This window comes from Corvus hawaiiensis, chromosome 17 (genome assembly GCF_020740725.1).
Source record: "Corvus hawaiiensis isolate bCorHaw1 chromosome 17, bCorHaw1.pri.cur, whole genome shotgun sequence".
NCBI classification, from domain to species: domain Eukaryota; kingdom Metazoa; phylum Chordata; class Aves; order Passeriformes; family Corvidae; genus Corvus; species Corvus hawaiiensis.
The window spans coordinates 7,711,414-7,725,895 of record NC_063229.1 but is presented as its reverse complement, the minus strand read 5'-3'; the positions used below and the strand labels follow the sequence as shown (position 1 = coordinate 7,725,895).

General features: G+C 47.2%; 1 protein-coding gene across 1 annotated transcript; it reads right to left on the bottom strand.

Annotated features, from left to right (window-relative positions):
- Positions 1–2,121: 2,121 nt before the first annotated feature.
- On the bottom strand, positions 2,122–7,213 carry FITM2 (fat storage inducing transmembrane protein 2). Its single transcript, XM_048322057.1, has 2 exons — positions 7,034–7,213; positions 2,122–4,816 (listed from the first exon to the last, which is right to left on the bottom strand). Exons 1-2 carry the CDS (start codon positions 7,204–7,206, stop codon positions 4,174–4,176), a joined length of 816 nt encoding a protein of 271 aa, XP_048178014.1. The 5' UTR covers positions 7,207–7,213; the 3' UTR covers positions 2,122–4,173.
- Positions 7,214–14,482: the final 7,269 nt, after the last annotated feature.

Sequence of the window (14,482 nt, the reverse complement as noted above, 5' to 3'; positions counted from 1 at the left end):
TTGCCTGAGATTTCATGGACTGCACTCAACCTTGATGGCCATTTCCATCTCTGCTTTTCCAGCTTGTAAACTTCATGCTCTGATTCCATATTTCATTTAATCACTAAGGCACCCTTCCCATATCCAAATTAATAATTTCCTGCTAAGCACCTGGGTGAAAGTACCCTTCACTGAAGTGAGTGCCTGCTCCCCAAGAGAAGGACAAAGGTAACTCTCCTAATGCATCGAGCTCTGCTGTCACATCACCTCTTTCCTTCCTGGAGCTCAAGCACATCAGGTGCAGTTCTGCTCCAATAAATAAACCACGTGCTTTTCTTCAGGTTTTCCACCAGTACAGTGACAGAGCAGCTCTGTTTAACAACAGTTAAACATCAGTTCAGAGTCACAACAGCCTTTTTGTATCTATTAATTACTTTCATCTTAAGCTTTGCAAAATACCTCAAAGAAGGGAAGGCAAAATACTGAGAGAGAGCACGCATCCAGCAGAGGTAAAGAGCATTTATTACTAATCTGTTCTCCAGGAGGAGAGATGAAGCTATGAAAAGAAATAATTCTAGGAAACAGGTTTCTGAGCAAAAGGAGATAGCACAGGGTGATCAAAGAGCTGGAAAAGGCCTATTGCAGAGAAGCTGCAAGGAGCTACTTTAAGCTACAGTGGAAAAATCAGATAATATTTCATGAAGTGACCATAGATTTGTGTTCACAACTAAAGACTGATTTTCCAAAATATTTAAAATATCTCAGCACTTTGTTCCATTAAAGTGCGCCTCAGGGCATAACTGGGTGTTTCTCACTTTGCCACCAATTGCCACACACGAAAACAGAAAACAGGATTCTTTTTTTGCAGCCACCCACAACCCAAGTTTCAGCACACACACATAAATTGGGAAACCAGGACTATCATTTAGCACCAGTGAAGCATTCATGGATCACATTTGCTTAGAACAAACTTGGAGGAACAATCAAACCCTGGGTTCAGACATGTTTAAAGTCTGAGCTGCTCACATGGCTCTTATGAAAGACCTCAACTTTCCTGTTCGCCTGATCTCGCCTCCAGTGACGCAAACATTTGAAAGAGTCCCAGGTAAGTGAAGAGTGAAATGAATCCTAAGGCAGTTTTCCTTCCCACTGTGTTCTACCTGTTCCCAGCAGAGGAAAATGTTCAAGGCACCAAGACCTGCCCTGGCCACAGCAGTCAGGCCAAATGCTGCTTCTGTGAAAGAACCATTAAACATTAAACAGGGCCCACAAAATAGGCCAAACACAGGCAATGACAAATTAACAGACAGATGTTGAAATATGTGAAGTATTGGAGGCAAAAATTCCCTAGGTAATTCTAGAGACAGAAAGACAGCTCTGTGAGAACAACAGGAATACTTTAACGCAGAAAAGCAAAAAAACTCCACCCCAACACATGAAACAAACCAGTAACACCTGTTGAGAGCTGATTTGTGCCTTTGGCAAAGGATACCAAATCCAGCTGCTCCCAGCACTGTTTCTCTTTGGCTGCAAATCTGTTGTGGAGAGGCTGCAATTTTTATTTTAAAGATAAAAGTGTATTTGGGAGAGAAAAGGAAGTCAGATAAATGTGATGGAAAAATATGAGAATGAAAAAATTTGCAACCTTTAGTTTCCAGCTGAAGTACAAGGAAGCAGATTCCTACTCTGGAGTAGAGTCAAAAAGCACAAGTAACGCTCTGGAGCACAAGGGAACTGTGCACCAAGAGCTGGCCCATGGTGTCTGGGTACTGAGAAAGACACCAAGATTTCCAAACTCCCAAGCAGTATCAGCCCACGGGAATTTTCCCACACATTTCAGTGGATTAGGCTTCCCCTCTGCTGCAATAAACCAACATCCATGTCCACAAAATGAACTGCTTGGTGTAACAGGCACACATTGGGAAACTTGCTTTAGTCAGCCATGGCTTTTGTTTTGTTTTCTTTCTAAAACCCTGCACTCCTGAGAACCTGTGCTCTGTTAACCCTTTCAAACAGTGCAGAACCTTCAGTGCCAGTTTGATCACACAAATTCTGGGGTCTGGATCGTCCAGGGAAGTGAAGAGCAACAATGGCGTCTTTACAGACATGAGGAACAGATTCTCAAAGACACAAACACTGATAAAAGTTTTCAAATGTTTTTCATTGTTTAAATAAGACAATAACTGTATCCTAACTTATTTCCATTTAAAAAAATAATCTGCATGACACTGGTTAAAGTGGACAGAAATATCCACAGTGATTGCACAAAACATTTGTGAAAATGAACATCATTTCAGCAAGTCAGTTGGTTTAAGTAAACAGCATTTCCTGTTCCAAGGGCTTGTCTATACAGCAAAGTTACATAAAGATAACCTAAAATAGAACCTTAATGAAATTAATCATAAAACCTTCTGGGTATATAATCCTTTTTCATGGTGAAAGTGGCTTGCGGTCTAGCTTAGCTCTGTTGGGAGCAGGCTTAAATTACATCAAAAGAGTGTCTGCAAATAAATTTGCATTGTTTAAACAAATTTAGTTAAACCCAATATGAGTTAATCAGTGCAATTTTCAAAGAGTCAGCTTAAAAGGCAATTTCATATAAAACCAAGAGCAGCTTGACAGAAAATACATAACGCCCTGGACAACTTCTTTCTGAGAGGTGATTTGTTCTAAGGACACACACCTCCCACCTGCCACCAAATTCAGTGGAGATTCCAGTGAATTTAGCTCTCCTTAGAGGCAGACCACAGCGTGGAGCTAACACTGCTGTAGGAATTGCAAATGCTTCCACTCTCTTGCTGGAAGAGAGATGTTGAGATGGCAAAATGTGCCAGGATTGATCTGTGGAGAATCCCACCCTGTATCCAGAAAAAGTCACCTTGGAGTCTGAGCGACCCCACTGTAGGGTCAGTGGAGGTGACCCACAGCCTTGCCCACAGACCCTCCTGGCTGTCCTGTCATCACTGTCAAACACACTTCGTGCAACTGCATCATGAATGAACCTTTATGAAATAATAAAAAGCTTTTTGAGATAAAACCTATGCTAAACATCTGACTGATAACGATGAGCAAACCCATCTCACCCCTATTCATTATCTCATAGCAGGGTTTTATTCAGTAGCGGGTTTCCAGCCACATCAAAAGTGGCCACAGCTTTATGTGCAATCAAAATTAAATAGCTTATTGGTATTGCAAGAAAAAATATTGCTTCAAGCACATCCTGCTTTGCAGCTCCCAGGATAAACAATGCATTTCACTCATTATCAAGCAGACTATTTGGGAAATAGCGGGATAAGCTAGCTTGTTCTGAACACCAGAATTCCACTGTTGTTCTTGTTGAACTTGTGAACAAACCCAAGGAATTTGTTGTTGCAAAGTGTGCAATGGATTAGATTTTTAAAAAATTAAAATCTCAATCCTCATACTAGACTTTTTAGCAAAACAGAAAGGAGTTTGGGTTTTTTAGTGTCAAGAATAAAATGACAAAATATTATTACATCTACTTTACCTAAGGAGAAAGTTAAGGCTTGTTTTTTCAAGAGTTTCCTTTTCGGAGGCAGGCATGAATTTAAAGTCACAGTCTGCTTAAGACATTGCATCTCAGATTACTCTCTGTTGCAAAAGGTGCAGGCAGTAATGGGGCATTTCTAGCAAGATAGTGTTTTTAACACTTGAGAACGTGCGATGTTCCAGTTTCACAACAGAACTGCTTTCACAAGAATTGATATTTTTGCAATGCTTAGCAGCACTGTGATTATTAGAGCTTTCCCATAAGGCAATACAAATAGGAACATTGGAAAAAGCATGAGGTTTGGATCATCCACAATATCTCGACATAATTCAAAAAGGAAGAGGGAGAATTAACTGAGATACACCACGCTCCCAAAGATCAAAGGCCTCTTTTAGCCTTGGGTCTGCTTCTCCATTCATTAGTAAGAGAAAGAGATTCAGCTTCTGATTTCTCTGCTGATAATGCCAGTTGTCAGCTCCTAAACAAGAGCAGACCTCTTCCAACACCAATGTTTTTTCTTCTCCCAGGGAAGAAGCTCATTACCACCTGCCAGCCAATGGCTAGTACAGATCTGGTTTCCTCCAACCCATCACCTTGTTCCTTACAGTGGAAATACAGTAACCATTTCTACATTCAAGTACTCCAGTACTGAAAGCAAAATCCCAAACATTTCAAACCTTCTTTTATCTGCTATAGCTGTATTTCTTTGAACTCAAAGATATATTTGGAAGAGGTAGTCCAGGAGAAAAGGGCTTTAAATACCAAAATCTGTATGTCCCATACCAAGCTGACAGACCTATCAGCACACCAAGAAGCTTTTGGCTGAAGTCATGGAAATACAGCGCAGTACAGAGGAACATGAACACCCAGATCACGGTGAGGGAACACAGGGAAACAAACAGGACGTTGACCACCACACGCAGCTTGGAGCTGTGGTCCATGGACAGCGCTTCCAGCACAGCCACCTCCTCCAGGATCATCATGGCACAGTACGAGAGCAGGAAGCAGTGCCCCGAGATGTCGAAGCCGTTCCAGACGCCGCTGTCCTGGCGGCACTCCCGCTTGGAGGCGTAGAGCCGGCGGGGCTGGCCGGGTTTGCCCTGGATGGAGCACTCCCCGGTGAGGTTCTCCACGTACACGAAGAGCTCGGTGCACAGGTACCACACGGCCGTGCCCACCAGCAGCGCGCTCAGGCGCCGCAGCACCAGCAGCGCGCTCTTGGTGCGGCCGTACCGGAACTGCCTCCGGGCCAGCTGGTACGTGGTGAGGGCGATGAAGGGCAGCAGCAGCCACAGCGTCCAAGCCCAGGCCACCTTCACGAAGTATCTGCCAGAGGAAAGGCAGAGGAGACACAAGCACGTGTGAGACGCCACAGCAATGGGGCAAGTGGTGGAGTGCTCAAGGTCAGTGTTCGGAACCATCTAAATTAGACACTTGTGCCCTCCCCTCAAAATACAGCTTAGCTACTGTCTTAACTCTCTTCCCAGTACTTCCCTCAAGCCCAAAACCCGAATACTTCCTTAGGCAGGTACTTGTTCCCAAGGCAGCATTCCCTGGGACCCAGAGCCCTCATTCATTGCAGCACACTTGCAGCTCAGTTTTGCAATCACTTACAGCCTACAAACCAGCTCAACTCTGCCCTACTCAAAATGCAGCTGCAAAGATTGTATTTTTAGCTTGCTACCCTGGCCACAGTAACCCCTTCTCTGATTCTTCCACCATCTCAATTATCCTTGCTTACAAAGCCTTTCACAACCTCAACCTCTTAAGATAGCCAGAAGGACTGGCTCTTCCCCCTGATCAGCCTGTGAAGCTTTTCCTCTCTCATGTCCTTCTAAATAAATGAAGCAGCACAATGTGCCTGTTCCTTTACTGTCCTTTCAATTCATTAAAGCCTTCTTTTGGCATACAGAAATCCTTCCATCTCTAAATTCACTCTCTGCCCTGAAAACTTCTGCTGTCACGCCCATAAAATCTTGAAAATCAGCTGACGATGTGCTGATATCTTGTTTAACAGAAGACAGTATCATGTAACTAGTTCTCTTTTCAAATCTTAAAACTAGAGCATGTGTAAGTGATTTTATTAATGAGTTAAGGAGGCCACAGTCCAGGATCTTGTTTCTCCCATCAGCACCTTCCAGTGGAGCTTGCTTCCAATCAGCTGGTGGGAGAGGTGAAGCCCCTTTGTTACCCAGAGTCCAGGTAGAAAACAGAGAACTGAATTCTGCTCCATGGCTGAGCTATGGCCAGACACACACAGTCATCATTTAATCCCCACCTGAGCATCAAAGGCCAAGCCAAACCAGTCTAGAGTTCTGCACCTTCCTTATGACCCCAACAAACCTGTCAGGGCCTTGCCCAGGATTTTGAGTACCTCCTTCACTCTTTAATTTTACAGGAGAATTGATGCCTGCGTGGCAACTACAGAGGCTACCATGGAATAGTAATTGAAAATAAACCTCCCATTTTATTTAAAATGCAAAAAAGGCCACCAAGGTTACTGCTGACAAACCAGGAGGCAAGGAATTTGTAGGGAAAAAATATTTGCTTCAGGAACTGTCAATACAGATAACCTTCCTCTATTTAAAAGAGAGAACTGAACTGAAACATGCTTTTACTCTAAGATCAATTTCTCTCTAAGTGCTCCTGTCAATTCTCTTTCAATCACACTAAAAGCAGCTCCTCTCCCACGTTACCAAATGACAAATTTGAATCAATAAAGGCCAAAGTTCCCCAAGTCACAGAGGAAAACAGCAATTTTAGTTCTACTTTCAGACCTGTAGCAGGACAGCACACGTGCTCTGGCCCAGCTCATTGCTTCCTTCAAAATGCTCAGACTAGTTTTGTGGAATGAGTAAGCCAGTTAGATCATAGCCCAAGTGCTAGGAAAGGATGGCAGCCACTCTGCTTCTAGGAAGGATGCTAAAAGACCTATTTCCTTCAGCTGGGTTTTAGATCAGCTCAGTAACTATCACAGAATCACAGAATATGCTGAGCTGGAAGGGACCCACAAGGATCATGGAGTCCAACTCCTGGCCCTGCACAGGACACCCCAAGAGTCACACCATGTGCCTGAGAGCGTGGCCAAAATGCTTCTTGAGCTCTGGCAGCCTCAGGGCCGTGACCATTCCCTGGGGAGCCTGGGCAGTGCCCGACCACCCTGTGGGTGAAGAACCTTTCTCTAATATCCAGCCTAACCCTCCCTTGCCACAACTTCAGGCCATTCCTCGGGTCCTGTCACTGGTTGGCAGAGAAAGTGACATCAGTTCACTCAAATACGAGGAATTATCTGGGAGTTTAAGAAGGAAAAATCCCCTCCTTTTACCCCCTTCCAATAAAAACTGAGCGAGAAACTCCGGGTATTCTGAAACCTCTGAGTCAGGAACAGGCAATCTCATCATCTGAAACACCAACCCCGGCCCAGCGCGGCACACGCGGCCACCCCCGGCCCCCAGACCCCCTCCGGTTGCCCCCCGCCCGCTCAGCCCGTCCAGCACCGTCCCTCCCGCTCGCACCGGGCGCGACCCTCCCGCCCCTCCTCACACGTTGAGCGGGTTGCGCTTGTTCTGCAGCGGCGTATCGGGCACCAGGCCGCCGTCCTTGAGCGCGGAGCCGAGGACGGCGATGGCGAGCAGCAGCGCGGGGAGGGGGCGGCGCACCCGCCCCCGGGCCAGGGCGACCCGCAGCCAGCGCCCGCTCCGCTCCAGCCGCTCCATGGCCGCCACCGCCGCCGCCGCCACCGCCCCGGGCCCGGCCCCGCCCGCGCCGCCACCGCCCCCGCGCGGACACCGCCGGCACCGCCCGCGGAGCGCGGCCCCGCGCCCCCTGCTGGGCTCCGCGGGAGCGCGCCCGTGCGCGCGGAGCCATCCGCACGGATCCGCGCGGAGCCATCCATGCGAGCCATCCATACGGAGCCGCGCGGAGCCATGCATACGGATCCGCGCGGAGCCATGCGCACGGATCCGCGCGGAGCCATCCATACACATCCTCGCGGAGCCATCCATACGGATCCACGCGGAGCCATCCATACGGAGCCGCGCGGAGCCATGCATACGGATCCACGCGGAGCCATGCATACGGATCCACGCGGAGCCATGCGCACGGATCCGCGCGGAGCCATCCATACACATCCTCGCGGAGCCATCCATATGGATCCACGCGGAGCCATGCGCACGGATCCGCGCGGAGCCATCCATACACATCCTCGCGGAGCCATGCGCACGGATCCGCGCGGAGCCATCCATGCGAGCCATCCATACGGAGCCGCGCGGAGCCATGCATACGGATCCACGCGGAGCCATCCATACGGATCCGCGCGGAGCCATCCATACGGATCCACGCGGAGCCATGCATACGGATCCACGCGGAGCCATGCGCACGGATCCACGCGGAGCCATCCATACGGATCCATGCGGAGCCATGCGCACAGATCCACGCGGAGCCATCCATACGGATCCATGCGGAGCCATGCGCACGGATCCACGCGGAGCCATCCGTACGGATCCACGCGGAGCCATGCGCACGGATCCGCGCGGAGCCATGCGCACGGATCCACCCGCACGGATCCACGCGGAGCCATCCATACGGATCCATGCGGAGCCATGCGTACGGATCCGCGCGAAGCCATCCATACGGATCCACGCGGAGCCATGCGCACGGATCCACGCGGAGCCATCCGTACGGATCCACGCGGAGCCATGCGTACGGATCCACGCGGAGCCATGCGTACGGATCCGCGCGGAGCCATCCATACGGATCCACACGGAGCCATCCATACAGATCCGCGCGGAGCCATGCGCAGGGATCCATCCACATGGATCCATCCATACGGATCCACCCACACGGATCTATCCACAGGGATTTATCTGCATGTAGATCCACACGGATCTACACAGACCCATCCGCATGGATCCATCCATACGGAGCCATCCACAAGGATCCATCCATAGGGATCTACACGGACCCATCCACATGAATCCATCCACACAGATCCATCCACATGGATCCATCCACACTGATCCATCCACAGGGATCCTCAAGGATCCATCATCCACATGGATACACATGGATCTGTCCCATGGAGCCATCCCCACGGACCCATCCCCACAGATCCATCCACGCAGTTCTATCCACACAGATCCACACAGATCCATCCACACAGACCCACACTGATCTATCCATGCAGATCCATCCACATGAATCCATCCACACAGACCCACACCGATCCATCCACACAAATCCATCCACGTGGATCCATCTATGGCACCTGGCAGTATGTCTATGTCAGAGGAAGAAAGCTGTGCTCAGAAACATCCGTTTCCCACCCTTGCCTGTTGAAATGAGAACACAGACAGGCTTTTGTATCTCTGCCCTGAGGTGCATGATGCTCCCAGAGCAGAGCATCAGAAGAGATGCTCCAAGGGTTTGTGTGCTGCAGCATCGGTGCCATGGAATCATGGAATCTCAGAAACACAGAATATTGAGTTGGAAAGGATCCACAAGGATCACTGAGTTCAACTCTTAGCCCCGCACAGGACAGCCCCAAGAGTCACACCACGCGCCTGAGAGCATTGGCCCTTTACAAAACCATGTCCCCAAGTGCCACATCTGCACATCTTTTAAATGCCTACAGAGATTGTGACCCCTCCACTTTCTTGGGCACCCTCTGCCAATGCTTGTTACACTGTTGGAGAAGAAATTTTCCCTAATCTCCAATCTAAACCTCCCCTGGAGCAACCTGAGGCTGTTTTCTCTTGCCCTATAAAAGAGCAAGCACTACTTTTAAGTAGGGTACCAGTACCTCTGAAAAGAGCGTCTCACCGTGATATTAATGAGAAAATCTGAGCTTTTTCTTAATTAGTAGAATTATTTTAATTTTTCCTAGGGCTTAAGAGGGAGGGAGAAAGTATTTCTGGAGCTGTTAAGGCTCCCACGCCTTTTCACTATCCATGTTTATGGCTGAAAGTGGTGTCCAAACACTGGCCGTTGCTGTGGTATTTGAGACCTATTTCATCTATTGACCAGCTGCCACTGTCATTTCAGCTTAGTTTTTAAAATTTAAAAAAAGCATCAGCAAGAAGAGAAATGGCTCAATGAACAAAGAGCCTTTATTCATCCCAATCGCCTCAGTAAAAAAATGTGAGGGGAGGGGGGGAAGCAGACCCTATCGGAGACAGGATGGGAAAGTATTTCTTGCCAGAGCACATTTCAAAGCTGTTTCGCCGTCATCATCGTCAGCAAATCTGTGACAACATCTGGGCTGAGAGAGCAGAACAACACATCAAAGCAGCCCCAGCAGATATGGAGGGTTTTGGCTAAGGAGGTTATCCAGGGTAAATGGCATTTGGCAATTTATTAGCTGTTGTTTTTAATGAGACTGCCACGGCCATGTCTAGCGCTCCCAGCCCCAGCACTGCACCCTGAATTAGAAACGACAGGCAGCTGCGCTCACTCAAACGAGTGAGGATGAGAGGGGCTGGGAGCAGGTTTCACAGAGTCCGTCATTGTCTGCCTAAATCCCCTCTGCCTTTGAAACCTTGCCTCCTCTGCTTCCCAGGTTTGGGCCTGTGATCTCCAGACTGTTTGCAGTGCCGGCGCTGGAGGTGGGAGCTGCTCGGCTGGCTGCTAATGAAGCGTGCTGTGGTGTCTGCCACACGCAGGGGGATTTCGTAAGCTTGGCACCTGTTCCAGATGAATGCAGTTGATGGCACGGGCTGGAAATGTGTCTATCCTCAGCCCAGCTTGAAATGTCTGAGGATTATCTCTGTAAATCATGGATTCTCGCAAGTGCACTGAGCAAAGCTCAACTGGGTGCAGGTGTTCTGCAGATTTAGAGAAAATCTCAACTTTCAGGCCGTGTATTTGCTCCTATGAGCACCAAGCCAAGGCCAGGAGACCTTCTGAGGAGCTGACTGCCATACCTCTGTAAAGAATCAGAGAAACAGAATTTAGGTCTTTTAAAACAGCAGAAAAAGCTTTTATTCATAAACAAGGACTAAGGTTTGTTCTAAGGGAATTGCAGAAGGTTCCTAAAAAGCTCTCATGGATACCTGGTCAAGCTGTGCCAGGTATAAACCATACTAAACTGAATTAATTTGTCAGGTACAGCGGATGTGGCTTTTGCCTTAACTTTTTCCTCAACCTCACCAAATCCCTGCCTCATTCAAGCTGAAATCTTTCAGACTATTTGATTTCAAAAAACTGATTTGGGGGGTCAGTTTTTTTCTGGTTTAATTTGAACCAAGGCCTCCAACAAATTGCTTCTCTTTGAGAAATCGCATTTTGCCTCTAAAATCCAGAGGGACACATTCATCAGGGGCTGTAGAACAACTTTCAGAGCTGAAGAGTGGTTGGTAAGCATTGTCCCTGCATGCCCAGTCACCCAGAGCTTAGGACACTTATTTGGACAGGCAATAGGGAGATCCCAGCTGCCTGAGCAGAGATTTGAAATAGGATCTAACAGAGTTGAAAAAAGCATCCTCACTCATGGGCTGTGGTAGGTTTGGGGGAAATCTTTCCTGTTTGTAGAGTTCATGAGGTATCAAGCATTTCACTATTAATTAGAGCGAGAACAATAACACTCAGAGTTGTTAATTATTTTAAATAATTAAGTTGCTTAGAAATTTTGTCTTGTTTTGGTGATTCTGTCAATTATCTGCTAATCATTTTGAGTGCAAAGAAGTCTGTCTTGTTGATGTGAGACTACCGTATGGATACCTTCTGCAGAACTGAGGCTCCTCATCTGGAAGCAGACACTCCTGTTTCAACATATGGTCAGTGGAAAGACAGCCTTAGCAGCCCTTTCCAGGAGCCCCGGGCAACTGTTCACCTAATTTGCATGCTTAAAATTAGCTGTGGAGAAATTCAGACCTTCTTGGAAGACAGTGGCATTCTGCTCAAGTGCTGCACTGTGATCTGCTGTCGCCTCGATGCTGAGAAAATGATGCTGCAGGGGGGTCACAGCCTCACTCCTCAGTGTCATGAGACCCCCGCTCACAAGTTCATCCTGCTGATCACTTAAAAATATTACAGGCTAGAAAGTGGCAAGATTGTTACTGAAAAGCTGATTATGCCTTAAAGCCATCACAGGATGAGTTACTGGAGTTTGATTCTTCAGCCCTTTGACAAAGCTCTGCAGGATGTTCACCCGTTGTGAGTGCCCCAGCCAGGGAGTGTCCCAACACTTAAAAATAAATTGGCAAAGGTTGGGAGGTTTGCTGTGGAACAGGACCAAGACTGAAATCTCAGCCCAAACAGTCAGACTAAGCCTCTTGACTGTGCTAAATAGGAATCACTTTATTTTATGAGATTTCCGGGTTCACTGCTCTGAGTTGTGGCCAAGGAAGGATGCTGTGAGGAGAAGGAGAGAAAATTACACTTTTTTTTTTTTAACCAAACTCAAGCAATGGCTCTTCTCTGACCCAGGTTTGGGGTAAGGTGGGTTCTCACAGCCCAGTCAGCCCCAGAGGGAAAGTGTGCTCAAGGGGCACCAGGAGCAGATGGTGGGTGCCCATCCAAGTACCCAGCCTGTCAGGACTGGCAGAGCCACCAGCCTGTGTCCACACACTCGGTGGGGATGAGTTACCCCAGCGGTAACAACCCATTTGGATCTGGGAGACCTCCTGTCTTCCCAGCTCATCCTCCTGCCTCACAGCAATTCCCACAGCCTGCCAGCACCTGCTTACCCAGCCCTGCCTGCCCAGGGGCCCTTGCAGCCCCCAGCCCTTCCCTGGGGGAGCCAGGTGCTCATGGCACCTGTGCCACTCATTCCTGCCGAGCCTCCCCTGCTCTCTGTTTTCCTTGGTGAGCACTGCTCACATCTCCATGATTGATTGTGTTTGAGTTTGATCCTGGAGTGTCTTGGGATGTTTGCATGAGAGGTGCTACATAAGCATAATTTGGGCTGTATTTTCTTTGCCTAATGGGAGCTTAAGATTGAAGTTAAGATAGTTTTGGCCCTTTGCTGAGACACTGTCCATCAACCTCAGTGCTTTGAGCTCCGCAGCCTTCTCTATTCACTGCTGGCTTAGGAAAAAAGATTAAAAAAAATAATATTGTGCTTTGTTCCTTTGTGTCAGTGATGCCTTTGAAATGCAGCCCAGGGTGGAGGTGTAGCAGCCTTTCTCTCACACTGGCCTGGATCTCTGCTGCCCATCTCTGATGGGAAGGGATGCTCTGCCTGCAAGCCCCAGACTTGCCATCGGTCCAGGCAGAACCAAGGCTGACCTGTGAGGGGATGATGTGTTGTTTACAGTGGAGACACTGAGCTGGGAAACAGAAGGGAGACACTGGTAACTCATCACCTGTGTGGCTGCCCAAGTAAATGGGAAACGGCTTTCCCTGTGCTGAAACCCCAAGAATTTTAGAAAAAGGTGTGGAAGTGAACCCCAGGGAGTTTAGACAGACTGAACCCGGCTGGACCCAGCCTGAAAACCTCTGCAGGTCACGTATTTTTCCCCCAACTCTTCTCAAGTGAATAGGAAGGGTATGATCTGAGCTGTAGGGAATTTGCAGCATGTTTGGTGGTTACATTCAAAGATCAAAATATTTTGGTATATGGGGCAAAGCATAAGAAAGAACCAATTCATTTTTCAGTGGTGCAAACTTTATTAATGCTAAAAATTAATACATCTTGCTACAAAATATTTACATTTCTTGTTTGGCACAGCCAGATCACAGCAGAGCAGACTAATGACAGGGTTTGATTTACAGGAGAGAATGGTCTTGTGACAAGCATGAGGAGCTGAGTTTAATTTGTGGCTCTGACAAACTCCCTCCCCAGCCACAGGCCCTCAGACTCTGTATCCCCACACCCTGAGCAGAATATGGGAGAGATTCTGTTCTTCGCCTTCCTAAATGTCTTTCAGAAAAACTGGTGAGGTTGCAGAGGGCTGTGATAATGGTCTGAAGAGCTTAAAAATAAGCAGAGTTCACAAAGATGTAAAATAGCTACTCTGCCTAGAATATAGATTAAGGAGCCCATTAGCAGATGAAGTGGGGATGAGATTACATGTGAAAAAATACATGTAATTCATGTGATTAAGTGTACATGCACTTGGGCATAAAATGGTCTTAATTACTCATGTTTATTTCTAATTACCTGACTTCCTTGAGCAGCTGTGGCGGCTGCACTTGCAGCTCCTTGATGAAATACTCCCTTTTTTTTTCCACAGCATATAATTCACACCTTCTGTGTTTGCCAAAGAACCTCCCCAACCCCACACCTGTGCATTTGAATTAATTTGATTCTCGATGTGTTGTCGTTCAGGGGTAGCTGCTGAGAAGTTTTTCCCTGCAGTGCTCTCCCAGCAGCAGTTACTGGGAATTAACTCCTGCCCACACCAATTAACCTTCCTGTTAGCCATGCACTAAAAGCATTATTTGTTGTTGCCATTTATTCCCTTTCTATAAGGATTATCAAGCATAGATTAAAGATCACACAAAACTCAATGACAATTTCCACTAAACCATTTGCTGGGTGGCCCTTGAGCTACTGCACCAAAAAATTGCTTTTTTAAAAATTATTTTTAGATTGAGAAACTACTGTTTATTGCAACTGATCGAATATGGGAAGGAAATGATCTGTGCTTATTAATTCAAATTCAGAAATATGAACTTTTCAAACTTCACTGGTGCATTTTTAGCTCATATATTTGCAGGAAAGAATCAGAGTGTAAAATTTGGAAGTGAGTTTGTGTTGATTAGCTGCAGGACCACAGTTCACAGTCCTGGTTTCTTGACTGGAGACCATGTACAGCCAGCCACAAAACATGAGCTATTTCAGTCCAATATATAATTACAAATATTGAAGTATAAATCTGAAATATATACATACATAATATTTAATCTGTGCTTTACTGGCTTGGATAATGATAAAAGTGTTGGCTGGAAATGTGATTTGGGTTTTTCCTGACCACAATGACCATTGAAATGCTCTGCAGATAAAAAAAATAATTACAAAGATGTCCAAAGGGTGTGCTGAAGAGCCAGTGC